Source organism: Triplophysa rosa, linkage group LG1 (genome assembly GCF_024868665.1).
Source record: "Triplophysa rosa linkage group LG1, Trosa_1v2, whole genome shotgun sequence".
Lineage (NCBI taxonomy): Eukaryota > Metazoa > Chordata > Actinopteri > Cypriniformes > Nemacheilidae > Triplophysa > Triplophysa rosa.
In genome coordinates this window covers 11,444,450-11,471,292 of record NC_079890.1, presented here as the reverse complement: position 1 = coordinate 11,471,292, position 26,843 = coordinate 11,444,450, and the positions used below count along the sequence as shown (strand labels likewise).

General features: G+C 40.7%; 4 protein-coding genes across 6 annotated transcripts; all 4 read right to left on the bottom strand.

Annotated features, from left to right (window-relative positions):
* Window positions 1–190: 190 nt before the first annotated feature.
* sf1 (splicing factor 1) lies at window positions 191–11,501 on the bottom strand. 2 transcript variants are annotated; one of them, XM_057343456.1, is made up of 12 exons: window positions 11,087–11,501; window positions 10,718–10,843; window positions 8,734–8,809; window positions 3,185–3,337; window positions 3,006–3,095; window positions 2,746–2,929; window positions 2,530–2,645; window positions 2,326–2,433; window positions 2,038–2,224; window positions 1,622–1,844; window positions 1,289–1,453; window positions 191–1,156 (listed from the first exon to the last, which is right to left on the bottom strand). In XM_057343456.1, the coding sequence occupies exons 1-12, from the start codon at window positions 11,349–11,351 to the stop codon at window positions 834–836; spliced, it is 2,016 nt and encodes a 671-aa protein (XP_057199439.1). In that variant the 5' UTR covers window positions 11,352–11,501; the 3' UTR covers window positions 191–833. The 2 variants fall into 2 exon arrangements, with proteins under 2 accessions (XP_057199439.1, XP_057199526.1); XM_057343543.1 differs by lacking the exon at window positions 8,734–8,809 and having other exon boundaries at window positions 11,087–11,292.
* A 1,796-nt stretch (window positions 11,502–13,297) lies between these two features.
* On the bottom strand, window positions 13,298–17,252 carry LOC130560221 (RNA-binding protein 4.1-like). 2 transcript variants are annotated; one of them, XM_057343971.1, is made up of 4 exons: window positions 17,143–17,252; window positions 16,194–16,634; window positions 13,785–14,642; window positions 13,302–13,415 (listed from the first exon to the last, which is right to left on the bottom strand). In XM_057343971.1, exons 2-3 carry the CDS (start codon window positions 16,603–16,605, stop codon window positions 13,807–13,809), a joined length of 1,248 nt encoding a protein of 415 aa, XP_057199954.1. In that variant the 5' UTR covers window positions 16,606–16,634; window positions 17,143–17,252; the 3' UTR covers window positions 13,302–13,415; window positions 13,785–13,806. The 2 variants fall into 2 exon arrangements, with proteins under 2 accessions (XP_057199873.1, XP_057199954.1); XM_057343890.1 differs by having other exon boundaries at window positions 13,298–14,642.
* Window positions 17,253–17,385: 133 nt separating this feature from the next.
* rbm4.2 (RNA binding motif protein 4.2) lies at window positions 17,386–22,117 on the bottom strand. Its single transcript, XM_057344291.1, has 4 exons — window positions 22,022–22,117; window positions 20,998–21,428; window positions 19,956–20,700; window positions 17,386–19,718 (listed from the first exon to the last, which is right to left on the bottom strand). Exons 2-3 carry the CDS (start codon window positions 21,407–21,409, stop codon window positions 19,973–19,975), a joined length of 1,140 nt encoding a protein of 379 aa, XP_057200274.1. The 5' UTR covers window positions 21,410–21,428; window positions 22,022–22,117; the 3' UTR covers window positions 17,386–19,718; window positions 19,956–19,972.
* Window positions 22,118–23,314: 1,197 nt separating this feature from the next.
* rbm4.3 (RNA binding motif protein 4.3) lies at window positions 23,315–26,269 on the bottom strand. The gene is made up of 4 exons (XM_057344407.1): window positions 26,200–26,269; window positions 25,055–25,492; window positions 24,312–24,948; window positions 23,315–23,978 (listed from the first exon to the last, which is right to left on the bottom strand). The coding sequence occupies exons 2-3, from the start codon at window positions 25,461–25,463 to the stop codon at window positions 24,341–24,343; spliced, it is 1,017 nt and encodes a 338-aa protein (XP_057200390.1). The 5' UTR covers window positions 25,464–25,492; window positions 26,200–26,269; the 3' UTR covers window positions 23,315–23,978; window positions 24,312–24,340.
* Between the last annotated feature and the right edge of the window lie 574 nt (window positions 26,270–26,843).

Genomic DNA, 26,843 nt, shown 5'->3' with positions numbered 1-26,843 from the left:
ATTCTAGCAACAGGCACAGCCTAACATGAAAAAATGTGAGATTTAAATAAAATAGGCCGAAATGATCCACTAACAAGTGAACTGTTAGCAGCGTTCTGTTATCTCTGCTGTGTGAACTGTAATACGGTGCCAGCACACCAGAAGATCTAAAGATTTGTAGCAATGTACATAAAAACTAAATACAGAAAAGCTCCTTCAGCACAATCCGATGCCATGCCAACTTTTATTTAGTTGAACGCTTCATTACAAAAATATTGAAATACATTTTGGTGGAAGGCAACAGAAGCGAAACTTACATTTGTTAAATAAAAACAGATGGGGTGGTATGCCATAAGCGCAAAAGGCTATAACAAATGTCTCGTTTAAACTTTGCAGAAATGAATGCGATGAAGAATTTTGGTTACAAGTATTTAAACGGTTGTGTCTATCTGTTGGAATGTTGCCAATGCAAAACTTCACTTAATGGAGAGGGACCGTAAGAAAATAAAAAGGCAGGCTGGCAGAAACAAAGAAATCAACACACACATTCCCTGCACATCAACAGTTTAACAGCATGAACAAATATTCTACCAAACAGATCAAAGACTACAGTTAAAAATCATCAACAATAGAAATGAATTTACAAATTCTAACTGCACCATATCTCATACTCTCTGGCTCAATGTCTATTGTCCAAACTGGGAAAGGAGCAAAAAATCAAGCATGGAAAAAACCCTTTAGTAACTAAACACATCAAGCTGTTAAATGAACAGATCTAAGTATAGTCCTGCAGTGAATGTGTACATTATAGCATTGCTGCATGATCACAGGGCCTTAAACACTACACAGAGACTTTAACTTTGGGGTGGAGGTGGTGGAGGTGCTGGGGGCATCCCGTAAGGTGGCATTCCAGGAATTCCCATCATGGTCACAAAGTTAGGGTCCATGGGTGGGGGTGGGGGAGGAGGTGCGTACATCATGCCTGCTGAGCCAGGTGGAGGGGGTGGTGGAGGAGGTGGGGCACCAGGTGGAAGTGGAGGTTGGACCCCAGGTGGAGGAGGCACCATAGAAGGGGTGCCCATGGGTGGAGGGGGCTGAGCGGCTGAGGCAGCTGCCTGCTGAGGCTGTTGCCAGGGTGGCAGATTTCCAGTGGCTGGGGTGGATGTGGTGGTTGTATCTGTAAGAGAAGAAACCCAATTTGACATCACTGTTGCACTACCACTAAGTGACAAGAAAATGGTAGTAAAACAAACTTTGTAATGATTTTCCAACACTAAAGTATATTTTTGTGTGTAGCTATACAACTTACTCTGTTGCCAAGGCATTGGAGCACTTGTTGCCATGCTGCTGGTGGGTGGTGGGGGTGGTGCCTGCTGTTGCCATGGTGGCAGAGGTCCTGAAGGTGGAGGTGGTGGTTGGTTGTTGGGAGGTGGAGGAGGAGGGGGCATCATACCCATGGGTGGGGGCATCATACCTACACACCCAGAGAATAGAAAAGCAATTTAAGTATGCAGTCAATACATCACAAAAAAAAGATGTTAGCCTGGAATGATGAATAAACTTTGCAATATGAGCTGAGAGATTCTTCAAACAAAGATCTGCAAAAAGCTTTAGCCAACACAAATAACATGTCAACACTCACCCATGGGGTGTCCAGGCGGTGCTGGGCCTTGGCTCATTGGAGGAGGGGGCGGCTGCATCCAGGGTGGAGGCATTCCATTGGGATTTGGCGGCATAGGAGGGCCACCCATGTTTGGCATCGGTGGTGGAAAGTTATGAGGGCCACCGGGACCCCCAGGACCACCATGCATGCCATGGTAGTTCCTGTTATCGGTAGGGCCTGAATTCATCCAAGGAGGTCGATTCTGAAATGCATGTTTAAGAGAGATCTTTTAAAATGACCCAATACATTGTGACGAGATGAAAAAAATAGAAGACATGCAGCAGCAGCAATTTCAATCAGTGCGGAAAAATGCAAACCAAATTAACAGAGCAAAAAGTACGGTAAGATATCTCTTTCAGAAGCAATTCCATATTATACTGGATTTTTGGTCATACCTGGGGTGCCTGGTTGTTGCTGAGTCCTGTTGGACGAGGTCCACTGGGGGAAGAGTTGCTGTGGCCCCCACTGGAGGCAGGAACTGGAGCCTCTCCTAGCTCTGCCATGAGGGACAGGTACTCTTTATCCATGCGTGCCTTATCCTGAGCAGACTGGGGTGGTTCACCAGGCCGCGGACCAAAAGAACTGAAAAGAAGAGTTAAAAAATGATGCCCTATTTCTGATGTATTTAGAGTGCTTTTATTAAATGACAATGTAAAAAGCAGATTGAGAGTGGATGGGATTACCTGGTAAACTTGCAGTCTGAAGCGATGTGACCAGCTCCACCGCACTTTGTGCAGAGAGTTGTGTTTGTGATGCTGCGAGGCTCTGTGTTCTGCCACGGACGCAAGATTCTGAAGCAGACAGAGGGACGTGAGTTTCGAACACATGCACATCATCTATTCCATGCCACTTCGAAAGGAGGGTCCAAAGATAACGCATAGACTCACCGGTTGTCATCCTCTCTAAGAGTACCATTGAGCCGTGCCAATTCCCTCAGCTGCATTTTTCTTAGGTCATTCTGGTCCTCGGGGGTCTCGATGCCCTGCTTGAGAATGTTACGGATCTGTGGACAGACACAGAAAGCAGACAATGAGTCATACTGTGACAATATTAAATAAAATATGTTTTGACTTTAGACATGAGCATGTCTAAAAGAATCGCACCTGCTCTACAGCCTTTTTAACGTTCTCCATGGTGTTAGCAGTGACTAGCGCATGAAGAGGTTCATCTTCCCCTGGGAGCATCTGTCCATCCTTACGGCCCACCTTCCCTTCCTTCACAGAGCCTTTTCCACGAATCATGATCTTAGCACAGCACTCCTTCTCAATGTTCTTCAGGGTGTTGCCACTGAAATCCAGCAATCCAGTTATAATGTTGCAACCAAAGGATCTGAGGAAAAATCAAGTTAATAAAAAAATCTTACCGTGGCCCAATCAGAAGTCCAACAAAGTTGATTTCTGGATATTCATCCTGAGGAATCATTACCTTATCACTAACCCGTGTAGCTGGGGGTCTGAAAAAGGAAAACACATCAAACAAATAATTACTACAAGAGCAGAAAGAAGGTAAAAACAGGACTAAAACACTATTGTGAAGCCATACTTGTAGTCAGCAGGTGGTTTGAATTCAGGGTTGAGTGCCACCATCTCGGTAATAAGAGAATGTCTCTCTTCCTCCAGTTTCTTGCGTGTGCGGTATTCTCGTGTGTTTAGCCTCTTTCCCTCACTGTTGTAGATGGGCTCTGGAGATGGAGACCTGTGAAAAGGGAGGGAAGAAGAGAGAGGTGCAAATGGTCAAAACCTTACAGCAGCCTTTACAACCATGGCAAGGTGTTAAACATTAACATGCTTTCCTACTCTTCATATAACTTGGCTTCTAACCTGTGGTTAGTGCATGGGATGCCCCGGAGACAAAAATAAGTCCACTAGTCATTAGCCCAATGAAAAAAAAAACCTCAAACGTAGGGAGCTCAGAAAAGGGGGAAAACTTGTCAAATTTATTTTGAAATGTTGGAAAATAGTGTTCACACTATCCAGGACTAATAGTAAACGAATATGAAAGACAAATGGGGCAACCAACACACTTGAAGAGTGTCTGTTCTTAAACACTGATCTAAATCTTCATCCAACTGTTACCTTTCCCTCAGATGGTGCTGAAAACCTGTTAAGACGGCACAATGAGGCTCGAAAAAAAGTTACGTGGGGAATTTGGGTTAGAGAGATAAATCTTTAATTGTTAATTTCACCAGCTTTCAAACAAGAGAGCCACACAAGTGTGACAGGTTCATCGAAGAGAAAGTGGGGGGAAAAAGAGGGAAGAACTTTCTGCTGGTTTTCTTTTGGTTTGATACCTCCAGCGCAGACAACCTGAAACCCCCACAGCTTTGGGAGGCTTTTGCAAGCTGGGAGTTGATGAGCGATCGTTCCTAAATCCTGGATAGACCTTTAAGAAGAACCTTTTTAGAGTTCGCGCTGTAAAAACTTTGAATTAAGATTCTGTCGAGGAACCTACGGCTGTTCAGAGATCAAGGGCTGTGGCTACTACAAAGACACTCATGTCATAAACACGACATTTCCTGATATTAAATGCCTATGATGTCTATGAGCGGTCAAGGTAATCAGTGTTATATCAAGGTTATGGTTATATCAGAAAGAAATGTGTCAGAGGAGTCTCCTCCGAGTGGTCTTCCAGTGTGGATATCTGGAATACTGTGGAAATTCCTGGACAAAAATGGAGGTAGCCCCATTATGGAAAATCATTATTGACCATCCAATCAACCAACAATGCAGATATGAGGATTAGGGACTTGGGAGTGTTTGCCCACACTGCATTTTGGAGGTTAGCAAAGGGGATTAAATTGAAAATATAATCCAATGAAAAACAAAATACCTTTAAAATGCCCAACAAATTAAAACTAGCATCTCAGGCTACAGAACCTACACTTGTAAAAATACAATTTAACAACTACACATGACTTTATAAAGTTATAGAATTTTTAAAATGCTTGAATACATTAAGAATATCTACAAGAACAGTTGAAAAATTCCCGTCTAGCAAGAAATGTTTTATTTAAAGACTATCAACAGTGTATGATATTCGATCAATGTTGCTAACTTTAACAGTGAAGCTAAAAGACAATGACTAGCTAACATTCACAAAATCAAAATAACACAAGGTGATTTACCCTCATGTCGTTCAAAAACCCAATGGCTTTCCTTGTACTTTTGGAATTTTTTTAAATAGTGTCCTGCTTGTCCAACAGTTCAATGCCCTTACAATACCCATGTATGATGCCTGTATCTTCATAAGCTTCTAAATCTCAACTCTCATTGACTACGTTCCCCCTCATTGTGTGATTATAATAGGATTTTGGCAATACTGGGATTACACTTTACCTCATGTAAACGCAATCATTCGATTGAAATAATGTGATTAAACTCATAATCTCAGTAAGCATAATCAAAGTATCATCGTTTTAATCGCAATATGAAGGCATTTATGCTGCCCTGAACAAGGTTCTTCTGTCATGCACCTTAAACGAACACTCCACTTTTTTATAATGGGCTCATTCTCCAACTCCCCTAGAGTTAATAAATTGAGTTTTACCGTTTTGGAATCTATTCGACCGATCTCCGGGTCTGGCGATAGCACTTTTAGCATAGTTTAGCATAGATCATTGAATCCAATTAGACCAGTAGCATCGCGTTCAAAAATGACCAAAGAGTTTCGATATTTTTCGAAATATCTGCAGAAAATGAAAAGTTGCGATTTCTAGGCCGATATGATTAGGAACTATACTCCCATTCCGGCATAATAATCAAGAAAGTTTGCTGCCGTAACATGGCCGCAGAAATATCACACAGCGCATTTCCAGCTGCTTGTAGTTTCAGCAAATAATTGCGTGTTTTAGTCCCGGTTTTTGTTCCTCCTATTGAATGCAGCCATTTTGCCTTAGTTTTACCACTCAAGGGAGTGTGTCCCAGCGTGTTCACGTGGGAAAGTGACGTCAATGCATACCCTCTATAGGAAACATATTGAAACTCTTTGGTCATTTCTGAACACGATGCTACTGGCCTAATTGGATTCAATGATCTATGCTAAGCGTGCCATCACCAGGCCCGGAGATCGGTTGAATAGATTCCAAAACGGTAAAACTCAACTTATTAACTCTGGGGGAGTTGGAGAATGAGCCCATTTCCAAAAAAGTTGGTGTTCCTTTAAGCGCAAATTCATGGAAAACATGACAGTCTGAAGTTTAACCGTCAACACAACTTTCTGTCAGCAGTCTCTGCTCCTTACCTTCATACAGAAACAGCACGAACGCGATGAGCGTACACCACCTTTGCGGAGACATTTTTCATCAAATTTCTATATTCGTCATGGCGCCAAATAACCATAAAATACATCCACATTACAGTGTTTCACGCGAATATATTAAAACGATAGCCAGTAACACACACCTACTGTACCCGAGAGCATCGTTTGTGCTCTGTATTATAGCAACTAATCAGACTAATAAAACTTCCATGTAAACGGGAGAAAAGAGGTGTTCTCATGTCACGTAAACATATTACTGCGATTAAGTCCTTACTCTGATTATTGAAAATAATCGCATTATTGATGTAAACGTAGTCACTGAGAGCATGTTAAAAAATGGCACAGGTCAAGACTTCATAAAATAATGGATTATGTTTTTGCGTTTTTTCCAAATCCATATATATGAATTCAAAACACAAACATACAATGTGGAATTAGTTTATGAATATTTTGTGTACTTTCTAAGCTTGAGCACATAAAGGTCTATTCACCGTTATTGTAAGGGAAAAAACAGGACTTTTTTTTTTAATTACACATCGTTTCAGAGCCATACTGGGTTTGAATGACACTAGGCTAAGTATTTCATTTTTGGGTAAACTATACTTTAAGGGCTGTTTACACAGAATGCAAGACAAATTATATCCAAAAGGCAATGCTCACACCAATTGTGAAACAATTATTTATTGGGCTCGAGCAAATTTCACTTGTACACAGTGTTTCCCCTAGGTTTAAGCTTTGGGAGGGGGGCTGCGGTCTCTATATTTTTTGCGGCAGAGGTCCGGACAATATTTTTTTTAATAAATAATGTTAAATCAATCAATCTAATGTTTTATCAGGCCATTTACTTTATATTCTGATAGCCACAGTCTGTATGAAACATAGAAGGTCTGGTAACTGAGAAAATGTGTTGTAGGCTGTGGTGCTGAAGCGAAGTCCCAGTGGTCTATTTTAATATTTAAAAAATTACTGACAACAAAATGTAACAACTGAAATAAATATATCATGAGCAGGAGTACTTACAAAGTTACTAACATCCTTTCCATGCCATTCATACTAGAACTGATTCTAAATATTCTTTCCAATTAAAACATGATTCACAATGAAATGCTCTTAACATGCTGATTATTTATGATATTAATATCATAAAAGCTATATGTAGATACAAGACGTTATGTTTTATAATCTGTCACAAACCTATATAGCAAACAGTAAACTGACTGACAGCTAAAAATACTTTATTACTGCTGCATTTTCGTTTACTTAAGCGTTACAGAAAAAGTGTCCATTTATTTACCTGCTCTTGGTGTCTGCAGGTCTTTATATGCGACGCATCTTTGGCGGGAGAAGCAGCGCTCATGGAGCAGAAAGGGTTAAAATGAAGCGCGTTTGGCGTTAAATAAAGATATTAGAGGATATAGCGGCAAAATATAATCAACATAAATGTCCCTGAGCGCACGTGATGTGTACATCTCAGTTATGTCGACGCGCTGCTCAATTTAAACCACAGAAATAGTCTGATTTTTTTTAATGGTTCATTGTGTCTTGCGGTCCAGATGAAACGAAGGATAAGCTGGGTGAAAACCTGTCATCCGGTAGTAACCGGACTGTTGCTTGTCAGGGGCAGGGCATGCGTATTTTCACCACCATGGGAACGCAATTTTTTATCTGCTTTTCAGGTGGTTTACGTGACATATTTTCTCACACGCGCTCTCTGTCCGCTGGTGAAAGTGAGCTTACCTGTGTATATGTGTGTGTGTGTGCGCGCGCACGCTTCGGGTCGGAACTCGATACAGAGAGCAGAGGAGAATTGTAAAAGGCGCGACCACATAGAAACAGAAATGACATGCTGCCATGTAAATAAGATTAATAACATAATGCTATTTAGTTTGATTAGTACGAGAACAAGGTATGGACATGTTATATAGGAAAGGTAACCTTGAATGACTTCTCTTGTGATCTAACCCTACATAAAAAAATTAATTAACTTGACCTTCAAGGGTGGCGGGAGGTGCCGTTGGAGGGGCAGGGCGCCCTCCTAAGGTAATGGTAGGGGAAACACTGCAGTAGTTAGATGACACAATGAACATCTCCATTGTCATCCAGTTCAGACGTAAGAGACTCAAGATAAGCATACTGATAAACCAAACTTTGGGTTTTTTGTGAGCGCATGAATAAGTACTAGAGCAAAACTACTTTGTCTAAAGTCTTCTAATAAATTTACAATGACAGTATTTCAGTTTTAAACAAGTAATTGTTTAACCATGTGCAAATACAAGCAGCTCCATCCTAATGCTGCTTAACTTGCTTGTTTGCTTTAGTGTGGCTGTAAAACAGCTTTAGAAGCCAGTCTGTTTGTTGGTATGCAACTATTTGCAGTCGTTGCATACAGTACTTCAGTTCTCTCATACTGAACACTTGCATTCTGTGGGAACATGCCTTGCAAACGTATTTAAGAGTACGTAACACTTGCTAAAGTACCAGATTCCTGGTAACACTAACCAAGGAAAGTCTGATGTTGAATGACCTTAAATAGCTGTGCTCATATCTTTGCTTCTCTATCCATAATCCAGATCCAAACTAAATCCTAAAAAGTTTTTTATACAAATTATGTAAGAGAAGTATTAAAACCAATTATATTGTAGTCAAAATGGCATTTAGAATTAATTTAGCTAGAGATGCAAAGATACAAAGTTATTTAGGAGTAAGGTATTAAGACTTACCCCTTTCTTAGACAATTACTTGTAAGGCTACTTGTTTCACAAGCCGGCCTCAAATTACGCATTGGAAAGGTAAAGAAAATGTTACTGTTGGTGGGTTTAAATCGTTATTCCGACCTTTCCTCAGGGTTAACAGGGATTCCCAGGTCTCCTGTACGCAGTTTACGTGTCAGGTCTTCAATCTGCAGTTGGACTGGAAGAAATCAGGTTAGGAAAGAAAAAAACAAGGATGGAGAGAAATGTGGTTAACAGCTAAAAAAAATCACAAACAGTACACTGTAAAATTAACCTGACTAAGGTTACACAAGGATAAACAATTACCATGGCAATTGTCAGGTCACTAAGAACCAAGGCCAATTTAAGACATTTCTCCTTTGACAGATCCTTTGAAATGTTTGGATTTACCGAAACCCCTCTCAGTTCTAGAAAAGACGAACTTAAGTACCCATGAGCCCATACAGATATTCCCAAATAAATAAAATTTAGAATCCTAGAAGGATTTTAGTAAATCACCATTTCACAGAAAAGGATCATTGCAAAAGGCTTTCTATTTTTGCCGCCTACATGAGAAAGGAAACTACTGCGTGACAATTTTATGCAAATATGGAGTTCGAAAACAAACATAACATAAAAACGTGGCAAAACAGGAAGGCCTGTTGGGGATAAAAAAAAACTTACATCGGCTAAATCTGAGTGGCTTTAGCAAGAGAGTTATTCAGAGGATAACGCCTGTGTTAATTCTTGACAATTTGGGCGGTAAAGGTGAATTACACTATTTATCTAAAATAAGCATCATAGAAATTTCTTTGTCTTGTTAATGAGCCAGGCAAAAAGGTGTTAAGTAATTTAAATAGGCCAACAAAAGCAAACATTTACATACTGTGTATGAGCACCCATAAGAAACTTTAACACACATAAAAAAGAATGAGTTACTGTCAGGTAACTTACACCTAAAAATGAACAATACTAAAATCCAAAAGTTTAAAATGACCCAATTATTATAGTTTTCATGCAGTGAGTCATGAGACTATGTTTACTTTGGCTTCAAGCCACACCAACCAAGTCAGCCCAAAAGTGTGACCTGTAATCAACCAAGGTTTTGCATCACTCATGAAGCATTTAATGGGTTTACACATGCATTTCTCTATGGCATGCTGAAAAGAAATTCGACCCCTAAATTCATGTCTAAATGGTGAAGGTTGATGGAAGGTAGGGGACATGTAATAGAAACTTAGTAAAGGTGACGTTGATATAGACTAAGTCACATTAGCTTTAAACACACTACACCACATGCTGTCGCAAAACAAATGCCTGACAGCAATGAAGCAATTTACTACATAATGCTTTCAGACACCAGGGATGTAGATGACTGTCGCATTTCAATGTTGATCCTGCAACGCTTTGCGGTCAAGATTTTACTTAAGGCATATTTTGCACTGTGAACACGAGCATTGATGAAGTCCTGCAGCTGGAGACAATTCACAGCATGCAGCAACATCAGAAAAACACTGTGGCTTATTGCTTACGTACACCAAATGAAATGCAAACATTGACAGCGCCACTAACACCTTTGGAGTCCTCACATTGCACATCAATTGAGTTAGTACATTAAGTGAATTCAGGCAAAATGCTGAATTTCGATGGAATGACGATCTCCATATGGAAACACAATCTCTATATGGTTACTACAAACATACAGAGATGGCAACAATGCAAAGTGTGGTTCTTTATTCTCTATGTCTAATAACAATGGTTAGCAAACGTCTGAAATGTTACCCTTTAGGCCCACTCAGCAACTCCATCTCAAGAAATAGTACAATCACTTTTCAGTAGTTCATGCCCAAAACCTAACTAGACGTCTGTAAGAGGTCTAACTGATGTCCCCGAGAGTCCATTTAAATGGTCTCGACTAGATCAAACTACTGAAATTCAGCAATTACACCCTGCATGTGATGTGCAAACTGTGAGGAAAAACAGGTTTGTAGCCTCAAGGACAAAAGGCCAGTGGTTTGGGTGCAGAAAATTATCCCCCTAAAAAGCAGTTTTCTAAAACTTCATCATAAAACGACTTAACTGTATGAGAGTAAATATAGATATTCACCTATATAAGCTCGCTCTTGGTCGCGAGTCAGCCCAGGTGGGATGACGGTAGGCATGCCCGGGATAACTGTCTTCTGGTCGGGGGTCTCGCTGCTCCAACGGCTCTTTTTCCGCTTCTTCCCGAAATCTATCAGGGATGGGTTACATGCTATCACATTGCGTACACAGCGCATCGCTCTTTGTGTTCGGTTCACATAACGTTAGTAAATAACAGTTCAACGTTTACATTTATTCTACAATCATATTTAACGCCACTCTAATGTTTTAAACTTGTACTTGCGCGCGGAAACCTAAATGCTTACAGTAAGTTACACAAAACACAAGGCCTTTGGTCCTACGACTAACGTTACACTTAGGCCACGTTCTTTACCTACGCCTCCCGCCTGTGACTGCATCCCTACTCCGATTGGATTTGAGAGCGCAGAACTCACGGCTCCGGCGAACTCTGGGAACTCGGGGAACTGGGGAAAGGCTGGGTTCGATAACTGAGGTGGCTGAAAGTTCTGCAGAGGGAAAGATACTGCAGGCACAGGAGGAGCCATTAAGCCCGCACCGGGCCCGGAGTCGAAGCCTCGCTTAGCGCCGATACTCGGGTGTAGCTTCCCCAGAGGGGTTGCGTTGGCTCCCGTTGCCATTTCTGGGCGTAAGAAGCTTCGCAATCCTTAAGCGCCTATAAACAAAGCGTCTGTAGCCTTTTAAGATGACTGAAAATGAACGTTTGTCGCCTAGGCATGCAATCTTCAGTCATCGGAAAGTTAAGATGGCGTCCGCTTAGTTCGACAAAGGTGATTTGACGTCACTTTGCAAGTGTGTGATTGGCTAACTGTACTGTCAATCTACGTGTGGCTTTTGTCATTGGATCATTTAGGGAGTAACATGTTTCCGCCAAGGACATTTTGGTCATCTCTTATTGGTTGCTTCGTTGCTCACAGGCTATCTTCAAAGAAAAGTCGACTGTTAAAAACGTTTTGGAAAAACCAACTGGGATAAAGGCTCCTTGTGCGCAGAAACTGTCATCTATTTTGGTCGTGCCACTATACAGAACACTTTTGGAAAATATTAATACTTTTATTAATGAGAGTAAACACCAGCCAGGACTATCCATTACTATTAAATACATTATTTTAAAATACTATGAATCTGATTCTACTATAACAATATTATTCATTGTAAATTTTATATGCATAAAAGTTTTCCAACAACAAACCAATGTTTATGGTCTTTCTAAAACAACTGAAGTATCTGGATATCATCATCTTCACTAAATAAAGTAAAACGATTTCAATATGTAATGATATTTATATACTGTAACTGATATATACAGAGAAAAATTAAGAAAAAAATAAGAGACCATTTCAGAGACTGTTTTTCTGATTTTTAAAATGTACTATTTCTATTTATGTAAAATGATCATTTTTGTTTCATTATTTTGTCAACAATATTTTTTTACAAATTTCAAATAAAATATTGTTTCTATTTGCATTTCTTTGCAGAAAATGAAAACTGGAGAAAACGGTGAAAATAACATAAAAGATGCTCTGTTTTTTTAGACCTCAAATACTGAAAAGTAAACTTTCATATGAAAAGTTCATATTCACTTTTATGCAATAACAACAGTAATATTTGTACACATATTGAGGAAAATTTCAAAAATCACTTTGTGTGATAACCTATTTTTTCAGTTTTCATGTGGCATGTTGTGCTGTCAGTCTTTCACATTTCTGTTGGATGACTATCACTCCTGAGGGTTTGACCACAATACATCTAGAAACGCTGATTTTAAAAGAATATTTGCCATGGGATCTAATTTTCCACGACTGTAATTTATTTTTCTTAGCCTCATGTTCTTTTTTTCTGTTCTAATTCTTATGTAGCCATTTAGTATTCCAATGATATTTAACATATTGACACATTCTATGCATTGTATGCAAGTTTTGTAATGTAAACATATCTCTGTATTTTGTATTGAAAATAAAAACACGCTACTGCATTTTGGACAACACACTTTAGAACGGTTTTCTGAGGACATAACGTCTCTATAATGGTGTAGTGTAAATAGTTAAAACACTTGATCTGCAAATTTTTCAACAATACACAGTATAATATTCACTTAGAAGGAAACAGTTTAGGAAAAGTTGTTTTATTACAGAATGAGCAGATTTGATATTCACTCATTTGCACAACTAGAAAATTACCAAAGTAAATCTGCAAAATCATCTTTTCACAAAACATTTCAAAGTTACAGAATGAATGAGTTATTAAAATGCATCATGATTTATTGAGATGGTAAATATTTAGTGAAGACCACATGAGATTCTAAAAATTAAATAGATGGAGTGTCATCCTCTCAATAAAATCTTTGTGTAATATGAAATTCCAAGTTGTTGAGGGCTTGTCTCCTTAGGAGAGAAGTTGAATTCAAGTTAAAAATCAAAAAAGGTGTCAGTGACAACACTGTTCAAAACAAATGCAGGCAATGATTTCTACAAAACAAAGAAAATATTTCTTTTAACCCTTTTAACCAACAATGATGAAAAAAATATTTACAGTTATTTGTACTAAAATCACAGGGCTACAACACATTAGCTAAGATAACGAAAGTAGTTCAGTGAAGAGGTGGGCCGTCTGTACTGTCCATGATCCAGCCAAGATTGAATGTATCATTCTTCTAAAATAATAGATGAGCAACCAAGAAACACCTGCAAACATAAAAATCTATTATTAAATTGTCAATGAGTTACTTATCAATTCTGTGGACTTATGTATTCGTAACACCAAACTGCCAACGTGAATTGTATAGAAACCTTTTATAGGTAATAGAAAGTGGTTTCATTTAACCAATAAATTTTTTTAAATCAACATATCTTAAGCATTTATCTGCTACTGTTTTTAACAAATAGGACCTGAAACATAAATATCCACTGAGGTTCACACTGAGAAGGATCGTAATGTCAAGTCCATGATGACACAATAGACTGAATGAAAGTACTCTAACAGCAATTTCCCGCAACTGCTCTAAATGTAATCAAATTTTGCTCTCACCTTTTGTAATCCTAAAATGATCTCACCTGAATGTGTACAGGTTATAGGTTAGTAAGCATAGCGAGCCTGCTCGGCATATGGATCCCGCGGTACGTCGTACACAGAACTGCTGGGATGCGAAGGGGAGATGTGCGTTCGCTCGTACGCGTATCCCTCCACCTCTAGGGGAACTCGCCGGATTGGGCTTCGGTCGCGGACATAGTATGAAGAGGCGGGAGTTGGAGGAGGGGGAAGGGGACGCCTCTCGTATGGGTCGAGGTTAGAAGACGGTCTCGCGATCGCAGAGGAAGACGGGGGAGGAGGGACTGGAGGTGGAACCGCGTGTCTATCTTCGAAATAACTGATTCCGTACGGACGTGCCCGATACTTCTCGTAGAAGTCCACCACCCCATACGGATCTCTTTCCTCAAAGGGCGGTCGCCGTATTGGGTACGCAGGCAACGCACCACCGTAGCCCATGCCACTGCTCCCATACGCCGCTTCGCTGCCGTACGCCGGGGCCATGCTATTATCCGCGCCAATGCCGTAACCCGCTGGCAAACCGTAATTCATTGCGCTCTCAAAACCCGCGCCCCTTCCATACCCAGGGACACCATACCCTGCTCCCCTGGTGAAGCCATGTGAAGGTACAAAGCTGCCACTGTAGCCTTGCTCGCCACTGAAGCCGCGATGAAAACCCCGGCCGCCACGATCGCCACCCTCACCAAACCGGTGGGGCACATATCCTTCCGAGCCTGAGCCCTCTCGGTAGGAGCCGTTCTGGTCCATTGGGCATTCTTTGGACCAGTGGCCTTCCTGCCCGCACCGATAACAACCCGTTCTCTCTCCCATTCCCGGCGCGGTACGCAGGCGGCTAGTCGAAAGCTTCACGCTCATCAGTTTGCCTTAAGGAAAAGAAAGACGTAAAAAATTGCCATGATGTTTCTATTTTACTACTTTGGTTTATAAAAACGGAGCAAACGTTCATAAATTCAGATTTCATGGTAAACGTTTACATACCTATCAACATAAACACGTCCACACTTATGCTACGCAAAATTTCAACCATTGTGTTTTAAAGTCAACGTGAAACGACGTTCGCAAGACATTTTGCTTTCATAACCTGACGTACTTCTAAAAAAAATGTACTTCTTCAAATTTAATAAAACATAGGTAGGGCGAGACATTGACTGGATAATTAAAATGAAGGATGTGTGACATCAAACTTTGGAATAATGGCACAGATAAATCTTGCACTAAATAAATGTGCATTCAAAAATGTACGGTCAATTTTGATTTCATGTTGACTTTAAGTGTGGCTATAACATTGCCTGGTTTTCAAATTAAATAAGCTTAAACTTGAGACATTTTATGAACAATGGAAAAAAATGCACAAAACCATTCCACTTCAAGATTACAATTATTAGATTAAACCAATGATAATGGATGCTGAGCACTTTACACAAAACTTACTCTATTAAAGAACTAAATAAGCATCCTCTAGTGACTGCCATATAGAACACTTCAAAAATTGTAAACAATGCTGGTCCAGAAGAAATTTCTGTTTCACACACTGCACAAACATTTGATAAAATGCAAACAAAAGAACATTTACAACCAAATCAAAGTGTTAAAGGGGTCATATAGCGCGAATACGTGTTTTTCTGTGTCTTTGGTGCGTTATAAATTGCCCATGCATGTATTAGACACGTAAAATTGCAAAAACTAAAGTGTCAGAACAAAAGATGCATTCTATCTAAAAGCGAATGCTCACCCAGACCTGCCTGAAACGCCTCGTGTAACCGCACCCCCACAAATCTACATCAGTTTGTGGTATTTGACTAAGAGCGCCCAAATGTATACGCACATAAGGTGGGCGTACCTGTCAGTACAATTGCTTTGGAGCCTGATGTTCCAAATATGGTAAGAGGCGTTACATTTCCGTCACACGCTTGCAGTATTTGACCAATCACTATGCACTGGTTAACTGGCCAATCATAGCACACCTCGCTTTTCAGAGCCATGATCTTTGCAAAAAATCTGCATGTGTCAGAAAGGCGGTGCAAAGAGGAAATACAAACATGCACGGTATGTGGAAAATACAGCGTTTTAGAACATTAAATTGTGTATACACATTGCATTTCATCTTAAAACAAAGGATAATATTCGTTTTAGCCTTGTCATAGGACCCCTTTAATCAAATATCTTACATTTAATATATATGACAATGAGAAATGAAACCATAAGGGATTCTGGACCAGTGCTTACATTTTGCGAAGTGGTCTATAGCAAAACAACCGCAGACATTAAAGTGAAAACAAAACCTTCACTGCTCACTTACCACATGTTCTACTTACCAACCTGTAATGAGGCTCACTTTTTGGTTCAACATGACATGATAACATAATTTTGGGTCTACACTGGTCAAAATACTGGTTTACAGTTCATTGGTTCACCTTGGAAGCCTGTGTTGTCCAAGCCACCGATGGCCTCCATGGCGTCTTCCACCCGCTCCATATGAACAAAAGCATATTCTTTGACTATGTCACACTCCACCACTGGGCCATACTCCTCAAACTTGGCCCTGAGTTCTTGGTTGGTGCAGCTACTGCTGATGTTCCCCACGTGAAGCTTTGTGGACGTCTTGTGTTTCCCTTTGCTCAGCTCCACGTTCATTGCCAAACCGTTAAGCACGTAATGGTGAAGGTTTCGGATAGCTTCATCCGCCTCCGCTTTGTCATCCATGTGCACAAAGCCAAAGTTTTTCACTATGACACACTCGCAGATCTTACCATACTGAGAAAAGAGCGAGCGAACATCATCCGCTGTAGTGTTCGGCGAGAGGTTCCCAACGAAGATTTTCACCATCGTAACAATGCAACTTCAACTATAAGGCCCTGTCGATAGAAATATACAATCAAGTCGAGTTGCTCAATGTTAGATGCAAGTATGTGATGACAGAACAAAAGCGGGACATTTATATGCACACAACATACGTCTATCGTTGTTGTATTAGGCTATTATATACAGGCACGCTATGAAACAGTGTGGTGCATGCAGGGTAATCGAAAGAAAGACAATGGGTAGAAGACACGTTGTCTGTGCACTGTTTTATTAGCGGCATGTTTCAGGAGCCTCTAAATCTGCAATACTATACAACACATCAAACATAAGAGTTTTAATAATGCTACACAAAGCAAAGCACTCGTATTGCATGCACGGTTTAATCAAGTAAGCTAACGTATAACGTTAGCCATTCAACAACAGCTAACGTTAGCTAATCGGCGACACGGTAACACATTTAAGAATAAAACATAAGCGTTTACAATACATCGCATTCTACGTGAAAAAACAACACTTTATTCATGGACTTTTATTTTAATGTAGAAGTAAAATAATCCGTACCTTTTTCACGGTGCTTGCAGCGGCGAGAGGAAATGGCGCCACTCTTGCGTCAAAGCAAATCTGGTTGGAAAATAAAAATGAATGGCACTAATAGTGCCCACCCCCGTATTCTTTGTAATGAAAGCCTCGTGCCAAATCTGTTTGCTGGCGATTTAAAATATTTGGAATCAGCATGTAATCATATAGAAAGTTATAATAATGCCAAAACATGTATCATCAACATAATGAATTATGCACCAAATAAAACTGTGTAGTGTTAACTCGTAAACAATTATCTAGTATGGGGACTCAAATAAAAAAGACTGTTTGTCACCAAAATATTGGTTTATTACAAAAGATAATTCATAAAACACACTCCTGACTTCTGTAGGAAATATACAAACTACAGAAAATCAAATTTATAAACATTTTCACAGAGCTTCCCAAGGCACCCATAAAGAAGAAACACTTGTAAATGCCACCAGTCTCAAAAGGTGAATAAAGCCCTGAGTGAGAGTTGGTTAATAGGTTCCAATCTGAATTTACACTTCATTTTCATGTACACACGTTACACTTCCAACCTTTATACTTTAAAGAGATACTTCACCCAGAAATGAAAATTGTGTCATCATTTACTCACCTTCCAGTTGTTCCAAATCTGTATACATTTCTTTGTTCTGATGAACACAAAGAAATTTGGAAGAATGCTTAACCAGACAGATTTTGCAACCCCATTGACTCCCATAGTAGGAAAAAGTACTTTTAGCGGGGTGTTTTTGTTTTTGAAAAATGAAGAAGGATGGCAAACAATTCTGGGGCACTTTTGACTACCACTATGATGGTGAATGGGGGGGCAAAATCTGTCTGGTTATAAGCATTCTTCCAAATATATTTCTCTGTGTTCATTAGAACAAAGACATTTATACAGATTTGGAACAACTGGAACGTGAGTAAACGATGACATAATTTTCATTTTTGGGTGAATTATCCCTTTAAGGTGCCTCTTACAATTGAACAATCCCCTCCCATAAAGTCATTGGTAAACACAGAATAACAATCGGTTAGCATCCAAAAGCAGTACACAATGTTGACCCATATCACATTAACTGCCAAGCCCCGGCACTTTTACATTCTATATTAAATCACATCTCCGGGGGTTAAAAAACAAAGACAAATTTATTTAGCCAAACTTCCAAATCTTGAACGTACACAAAACGAAAACTCACAGACCTCACAGAATAGCTTCAGTTGAATGTACCCTATACACAAACATAAGCAATTTACCAAGCATCTCTGGGCAGATGCAAAATTTAGCTCTGAACAGTTTATACTAGTGGTGCAACGGATCATCATTGATCCGTTCGGATCAATATCTTCGGTTCGGCACACACGTGATCCGCGGATTGATTTATGGAAAAAAAAGTTTTGGGCATGTTCAGTCCACACACAGCGTGGTCATGGCGAGCGGAGGAACGGAGGAGCTTGAACGCCCCGCGTCATTTAAATCCCCTGTATGGGAGCATTTTGGCTTCCCTGTCAAATATAATGATGAAGGAAAGAGGTTAGTGGATAAAACCGTGACGGTGTGTAGGCACTGTGGCACAAGAAAGACATATGACAGTGGAAACACATCAAGCATGGCCACGCATTTGAAGCGACCCCGGTGTTTCACTGACAGGAGTGAAAACGAAGGCTGCTCAACAACCGCTTATCACCGCGGCATTTAAGCAGCCCCTTGTTGCACAATCAGACCAGGCTAAAGCCATCACAAACGCTATCGGTGTGTTTATAGGTGCCGACATGAGGCCATATTCGGTTGTGCAAAACGAGGGCTTTAAACACATGCTTGAAAGTGCTTGAGCCACGTTACGACATCCCGTCGCGCACCCACTTCAGCGAAAAGATTGCGAAGTTGATTTTATATATTTTAATTTAATAATTTAAAAGAGTTAATAAACAAAAAGACAAAACTTATGTTTATTTGTCTTGTCTTTTTTTTTTTTTGCTGATCCGAAAAATGATCCGATCCGTGACTCTGATCCGAGAAACGATCCGAACCGTGAGTTTTTTGATCCGTTGCACCCCTAGTTTATACATACCATAAAACCAATCACCTATAGCAGATATGAAATAAGTTGGAATGTTGGATTTGAGTTTATTTTTCAGCATGCATTTTGCAGCTGTAGAATTCATCACCAAAAGAAACATAACCAGATTGTCCTCACAAAACTTAATTGTAATAACACCTGGAAAAAAATCCAAGTAAATAATAGTACGTCACAACTACCATGGAAAACAAACTCAAATGACGCTTACATCAGATACTGCACCTTACATCTGAAGGCAAAACTCAATTTTTACACCACAACTATGTTTTTTAACTTATACAAAGATGGCTGAAAATGACTTAAAGGGAAAGGGGCAATTAAACAGTAGTTTGTGTAACATGGGTAAAATATTTATGTGCAGAGCTGATAAGCATTGTGATCAATGTGTCTTTTCAATCCTGCATCTTTCAAATCCAGCGCAGCATCTTGAGCCATTTTTGATCGAGGCAAAGTCATATAGGTGGAAGGAAAGAGGTCTCTTGAAAACACCTAAATAGAACAACAAATATTTTTAAAAATGTTACACAGACTAATGGCATTTTTCAACTGCACTTTCTAACCCGAGTAAAGCGGCTGTTCTTACTACTATCTGTACTCGAAGCGGCTTACTGCATTGTTCTGATCCACTCACTCAAATGCTTTTGTCAGAACACATCGCTTCGCATAGAACAGATCAGGCAGACATCTCATCTCGGTTATCAATGTTAACTACCCGCATTCGCTCACCTTAGCATGTGTGTGGCTTAGTATGTGTATCGAACCCGCTCGGTGTAGCCGTCTCTGGCTCGCGGCGCGTCGTAAGATGCTGAGCTCCTTGAAACCGGGGAAAGTCGCGAGCGCTCGTACAAGTAGCCTTCCGCACCGGCGCCCACACGTCTGATAGGGCTACGGTCCCGCGAGAAGTACGCTGATGCCGCGGGAGACGGGGGCACCATAGGATGTCGATCGTAGGGATTGAGGCTGGGTGGAGCCAACCGCATCCTTGAGAAAGAAGAGGGAGGGGGAGGAGGGGGGATAGAGACAGGCTTTTCCTCATAATAACTAGAGGCAACCGGCCGAGCCCGATACTTCTCATAGTAATCGATGCTTCCGTAGCGTTCTCGGTCATACGCGGGCACCCTCTCTGGATAAGTACTCGGTGGCCTGCTGGGGAACCGATCTCGAGTTTCTGCGCCATACTCCCCATAGCTGGGACGCCGGCTCATAGGCTGGGGAGGGTGAGGTGGCCCTGCTGGGTAACCTCTACTAGGAGGACCTCCAGGGCCACTCATGCCATAACTCGGCCCACCTCGTGGGGGGCCTCTGTTGCCAGGGAATCCCCCCATGTTTCCACCATAGCTACCGTTCTGACCACGTCTGCAATCTTTGGACCAGTGGCCCTGCTCCCCACAGACATAACAGCCAGTTTGGTCTCCCATGCCCGGCACAGTGCGGAGGCGACTCGTGGATAGTTGTGCTTTGATCAGCTTGCCTTGTGGAAGGAAGAGAACACACGCAAGACAATGTCAAATTTTCTTCCGCTCACGACACGCATTTAAGAGAATAATCCACAGTGCACTTACATACTGATCACTTAATGTCTACTATCAATATTGGTGGTGAAAGCACACTTAACCCCTCATGCAAAAACCTTAATGAAAGTTTTAATATTGCCAATTGTTTTCATTTAACAGTTAAGAACTGAAATTCTAGAAAAACATATACATTGGAGGACTAAAAATGTAACCCCGGGCAACCACGGTTTTCGCCATTTTCCATTAATGTTCACCTTGGAAGTTTGTGTTATTCAGCCCACTGATGGCCTCCACGGCATCCTCCATTCGCTCCATGTGTACAAAGGCATAGTCCTTCACTATGTCACACTCAACTACAGGACCATACTCTTCAAACTTTTCGCGAAGCTCCTGATTGGTGCAGCCGCTGCTGATGTTGCTCACATGCAGCTTCGTAGAGCCCCTGGGTTTCCCTTTGCTCATCTCCACATTTATAGCTTGACCTTTCAACTCGTGATGGTGGAGTTTGCGAATAGCCTCTTCCGCCTCCTGCTTACTTTCCATGTGTACAAACCCATAATTTTTCAGGACGTCGCACTCTTTTACTTTGCCGTATTCGGAAAAAAGCGAGCGCAGATCTTCCGTGGTCGTGCTTGAGGATAGGTTGCCAACAAAGATCTTAACCATCTTTATTGCCGTTTAATTCCTGGACAGAGGGAGCATAGTTTCGAAATGCACGTTATATCAAACACGTTTCTTAACATTACTGCTGTGTTGGCCTACAAAAACACATCCCAACAGAACGTATAGTACCAAGTGTTTGGTTTTATGTCAAATTCATTCATGTACAACTAAACGTAGTTTTAAAACTGTAATAAATCGAGATGAAAGGCACGGAGCCCAGTTTCTGTGACAGGATTGAATGGCGCAGCCGAATCTTTGCTAGGCCACGACTAGCCGCCTCTTCGCAGCACCGTCATATTAAAATATTTTCCCCATTGCATGTTTTGCTCTTTCATTACTTAAATACTTCATGTTTGTAACCCGGTTTTAAAAAAGTGGGCCAGTGAGCGTCAAACCATACATTTTTGTGTTGTATTAGCGTTCGGTAGACGACGTATTATCTCACAAGTTAGCACGATAACGTGACGTTTTCCGTATTGAACGCCGACGTATTACAAGACATAACGTTAATCATTTACATCGGATTACCTCTTATACCCTATTCCATTCTTATAAATGCACTCGGTTGTACAAAGTTAAATTAAAAGTTGTCGTAAATGAATAGCTTTGTCTTACCGTAAAAAGCCCGTAGTCTCACCGACTTCGAATACCAGTGAATGCTAAAATGGAGTCTCGCGTCGTAGCACTTCCGGTCCACGACCGGAAGACATTCAAGCACGCTTGGATCCAGAGCCGTGTAGCAATTGCTTTATCATTTAGCTGTTGAAGCGGCCTTGTGTTAACTAAATGTTTCTTCTAGACCCCAAGTCACAAAGCAACAATGTTATATAAGGTTAAACCTATGCAACACTTAAATGTCTTTAATAAAGATCTTTTTGCTTTATGGGATTATAACAAAGCTGACAGACGTACATTTCCTGATCTACCTCCATTTTAGGTACTTTTCCTCCTACGGTGTATACCAAGACCACCCACTGTTACTGAAAAAGGCACTCGCATTTTGTGTCCCATAAGAAAACGAAGAGTCATAATTGCCAAATAAAAAAAACTTTATTGTCAATTTCAAACAAGATGGGCGGAAGAGTACTCCATTCAATTAAAAAGGTGCACAAAGTAATTTCCCATAAAAAAGATAAGGAACAGAATATGTTAACAAATGTACACTTAAATGAAAGAAAAAAATCATGCAACGTTTCTTGTAATCCAATGTAATGGGTATGTCAGAAGAAAAGGGTCCCATATCTGTACTATTCCATCAGTCTCTGAACACTCACAGAATAAATCCAGCTTTATTAGCTGAAAGCATTTGCCATAACTTTAAAATCACTGGCACACTAGCCAGCAAAAAAAGAAAAGTATTACTGTGTGCACCTTTAGCATACAACTTACCCCGAGTTTCATCAGAACACCACGATATGCCAAACTTGCTTTAAACTTTCCTGGTCCAAATACAAACTATACAACATGCAACCTGCATCATGATACTGCAGGAACGTATAGGAAAAGGTATACAGATTTACTGTGAAACCCTTAAGCAAATGCATGCTGAATGGTTAAGATGCTTGTCAACTTACCTGGCTTCCTCAAACCTTTAAGTGCACAAAATTAAAGGACCAAGATCGTTCTATAAGGAAATATTGAATGTCTATCCACTTGGCAGGTCAAAATGGCAATTCAAACAGGACGCTTTGTAAACAGACGAGGGTCGAGACGTCTGCAGTTTCAGAACAGCGTCAAAGACGAAGTAATTGCGCTCATTTTGTCATGCAAATAGCACCAGATCTGAATAACGATACATTTCTAAACAAAGATTAACCAAATGTTAAACGGCTTAGGCTAATAATAAATGTTTTAATCTTTAGTTTGTTGATCTGTAAGTTTAAAAGGTTGGCAAGAAAACCAAAATGATGCACCAAGTTCCAGTCTTTATTAAAATCAGTGTTTTAGAAAAGAGACAAAAAGGTACACAGTTCTTGAATTGCTAGGCTCTAAAATTAAAATGGCAATTTCAACAAAGCCAGTCTCCGAACAGGTTTTTATTGCTGCGGATATTATATTCGTAATTGCATGCCGCACGAGCGTATCTGCTTATTTCAAGCTTTAACAAAGGCCTAAAAAACAAATTTAACTTCACACAAATGTATCGTGGGCTTTGTTTTAAATCAAAGTTCTTTACTATAGCGCTTGTTACAGTTGGTCAACAAAACGATAAGATCAGTCCAGAATTAAAAAGGAGACAGTGTAAATACATTGTAACGTTACATGTAAAGTGGAATTGTTGGATGTGTTCTAAACAAAAGTAACTTTTGCTGGTTTAGTGCTTCACTCACCTATCAAATACTATAAAATAATCAAATAAGAAAAACAAACAGGGAGGAAAAAGCAAGTTAACAATTTAAGCATGAGAACGAATTTTATGCGTGTAAAAGCGTTTTTGTTTTATAGAATGTGCAGCCAGCAACAGTATTCTTCCACTATGATGCGCAGGCGAACGAAACGCGCTCTGGCAGACAAAGACGTATCGCGTCACGTGCATCTGGAGACAACGACGACGGTCTTGAATAATTTACACCTGAAAAGAGAGCAAACCACATGAGTCAAACGGCTGCAGTACCACCTTTAACTACTGAATCGAAAAGCCTAGTTAGAAAACTTTATATGCGAAGTAGTAAATTTACAAGATCACAGTCAGGCACTTATATTTACAATCCAAACGCTTCGATACGAAGCATAGCTTAAGTGGCTTAAAAGACCATATAGTCATCTATATTACGATCTTTGATACGAAGTTCACGCTATTGCTTCTTGCGCATCTTACACTACGCGCAGCAAAACTTTTTAAATATTAAAAATTCTCCTATAGAGCTCATTTGGGGGGTTGCGAGACACGGCATCCTATTCTCACCTTGGGTTACAAAAGCGCAGGGATTCGCTTTAATAAGAGTAGCGCGCAGGAGGTGGAGGTGGTACCCTGTCAGTATAGGGCTCTCTGGCTCGAGGCATGCTGTACATCGGGGGACGAGACATGGAGAGAGGGGACAGACGTGAACGCTCGTATGAATAACCATTTCCTGCGGGTGCCGGAGGAGCTGGAGGAGCACGTCTGATTGGACTGCGATCCCGGCCGTAGAATGAGGTTGGGGGGGGTGGCAGGGGGCGTCGCTCATAGGGGTCAAGGCCGTTGCCAGCCAGTCGCTCTCTCATTATGGCAGCAGCGGGGGGCGGTGGGGGAGGGGGGATAGCACGCCGGTCCTCGTAAGAGGCTCCGCCGTAAGGGCGGGCACGGTATTTCTCATAATAGTCGACCACACCTCGATCGGACCCAGGTGCGCGCTCTGGGTATGGGGGACGCCTGGGGGGAGGTGGTGGTGGTGGAGGAGGGGGGCCAGGCGGGTACCCAAAGCGACCTCTAGGATAACCAGGGGGCTCATGTCGTTCACCAGGGAAGCGGGGCTGCCAATATCCTCTGTCTGGGGGACCATAGCTATCATCTTCATCTCCTCTTGGTCGACTCTTCGAAACCTGCACGTGAATTCTTTTTCCTGCAAGAGCAAAATATTTAAGAAAATAGAAAATGCGATGAGCACACAAAACTACAAAAAGGTCAACATAAAACATTTTATGGCATAGGTAAAGCCTGTCCCCAACCTTTAAACTCAGAGTTGTCCAAGCCCCTGAGGGCATCCATTGCCTCATCAGAGTTGCTCATGTGTACAAATGCAAAGTTCTTAACGATGGCACATTCAGTAACTGTTCCATACTCTTCGAACAGCGCACTGAGCTCCTCATCTGATCCCTTCTCCACATTGGCCACGTGCAGCTTTACAGGACCCTGGTTCTTGCCCCTACTTGCTTCAACATTGATTGGTGTTCCATGCAGCTTGTACAAATGAAGGTTTTTGATGGCCTTTGTTGCACTTTTGCGATCATCCATGTGAACGAAAGCAAAGTTTTTGATAATAGCACACTCGGTGACTGCCCCATATTGAGTAAATAGGGCCTTCAATTCTTCTACTTCTGTCTGCTGAGGCAGGTTTCCAATGAAGATCTTCACCATGTTGGTTGAGGTGTTATTGTATTGAAACACTGCAAAAACCACAACAAATAAGTTAATCACGATTAATGGTCGAACAATAAATGTTTTTAATCGATGCAGTGCGCGCTGGAATGAGAGAACATGAGACTTCGGCTTAAAGCGAAATCGTTTTTTTTTGTGCCGTTCATTACACGGGTAGGATTTCTAAAAAAAGCCAATCCAGTCAAACCAGTTTCTTATGCAAATACCCATTTTTAAAGTCCTTGTAGTGCGATTTGTAAATAAGCAGATATACGATGTTCTATTTGTTAGTAACATTTACACAACAGTTTTGAACCAACAAAACGATTATCATGCGTCATCTCAAAACGTTTCGGCTTCGTGCGTGTATTTATTGTTGCATATATATTTTTTCTGCCACATTCTGAGAAAACCATGTCTTGTAAAAACACTTCTTCAGAAGAACAACATTATTACAACGAACCATAGTTAAATTGTTTTACTCGAGTCGCCGCACGTTTCCGTCGCCAGGTTTGAATAAGCTAACAGCATTAGCATACTAGCCAAACGGGCGCTGTGCGTCGTTAAGAGCACGATTTATGAGACTTAAACGAATAAAAATATATATATATTCGAAGGCATACGTTGAAAAATATTTTTTGCTCATATTTGAAGCATTACAAGACCACCAAACGTATAGTCAAAACAAACGAAACATAAATGTTATAAAGGTCACAGAACAGCACACCGTACTTACCGCCAGCTTCTCGCCACAATGAGGAAGAGGGATGGGTCTTTTGATAAATATACTTCCTGTGTTCCACCCACATGGCGGGTTGAACCAATCAACATCAGAACGTTATCCACGTAGAACCAGAGTAAAACGCAGGCACGTTTGTGCTTTCTTACGTAAAACTTCAGTGTTACCGATTGGATAAAATGACGGTCAATCAACTATAGTTCGTGAAAAACCTTTTACAGTTTGTTACCTGTAGGGGTCATTACAGTCTAATCATCCGTATTTTATTTCTTTTTTTACATACTGTATTTACCTAAACTATTTCTAATAATGTACTTCTATATGACGTTATAAATGAAGCGCAAATAAAGCAAGTTAATTCGAATGTCATCAGTCGCGTGAATGCATATATTCCAATAAATTTCCCGTAAATTTAATCTGGAGTAACATTTTCCGTCCACTGTTACACAGTATTATCTCACCGATGGGAAATAACCAATAAAACGAATTATGACCATAAACGGTTTCTCAGTCATGTTTCATCACTTACACCCGCATCATGTCATTAAACTGTGCGGTTTTACTAGATCAGCAAGTGTGATCGTGGAAGTCTTAGTTCATGTTTTGTAACAAATATCTTCATCTACACAAGAATGCGTTAC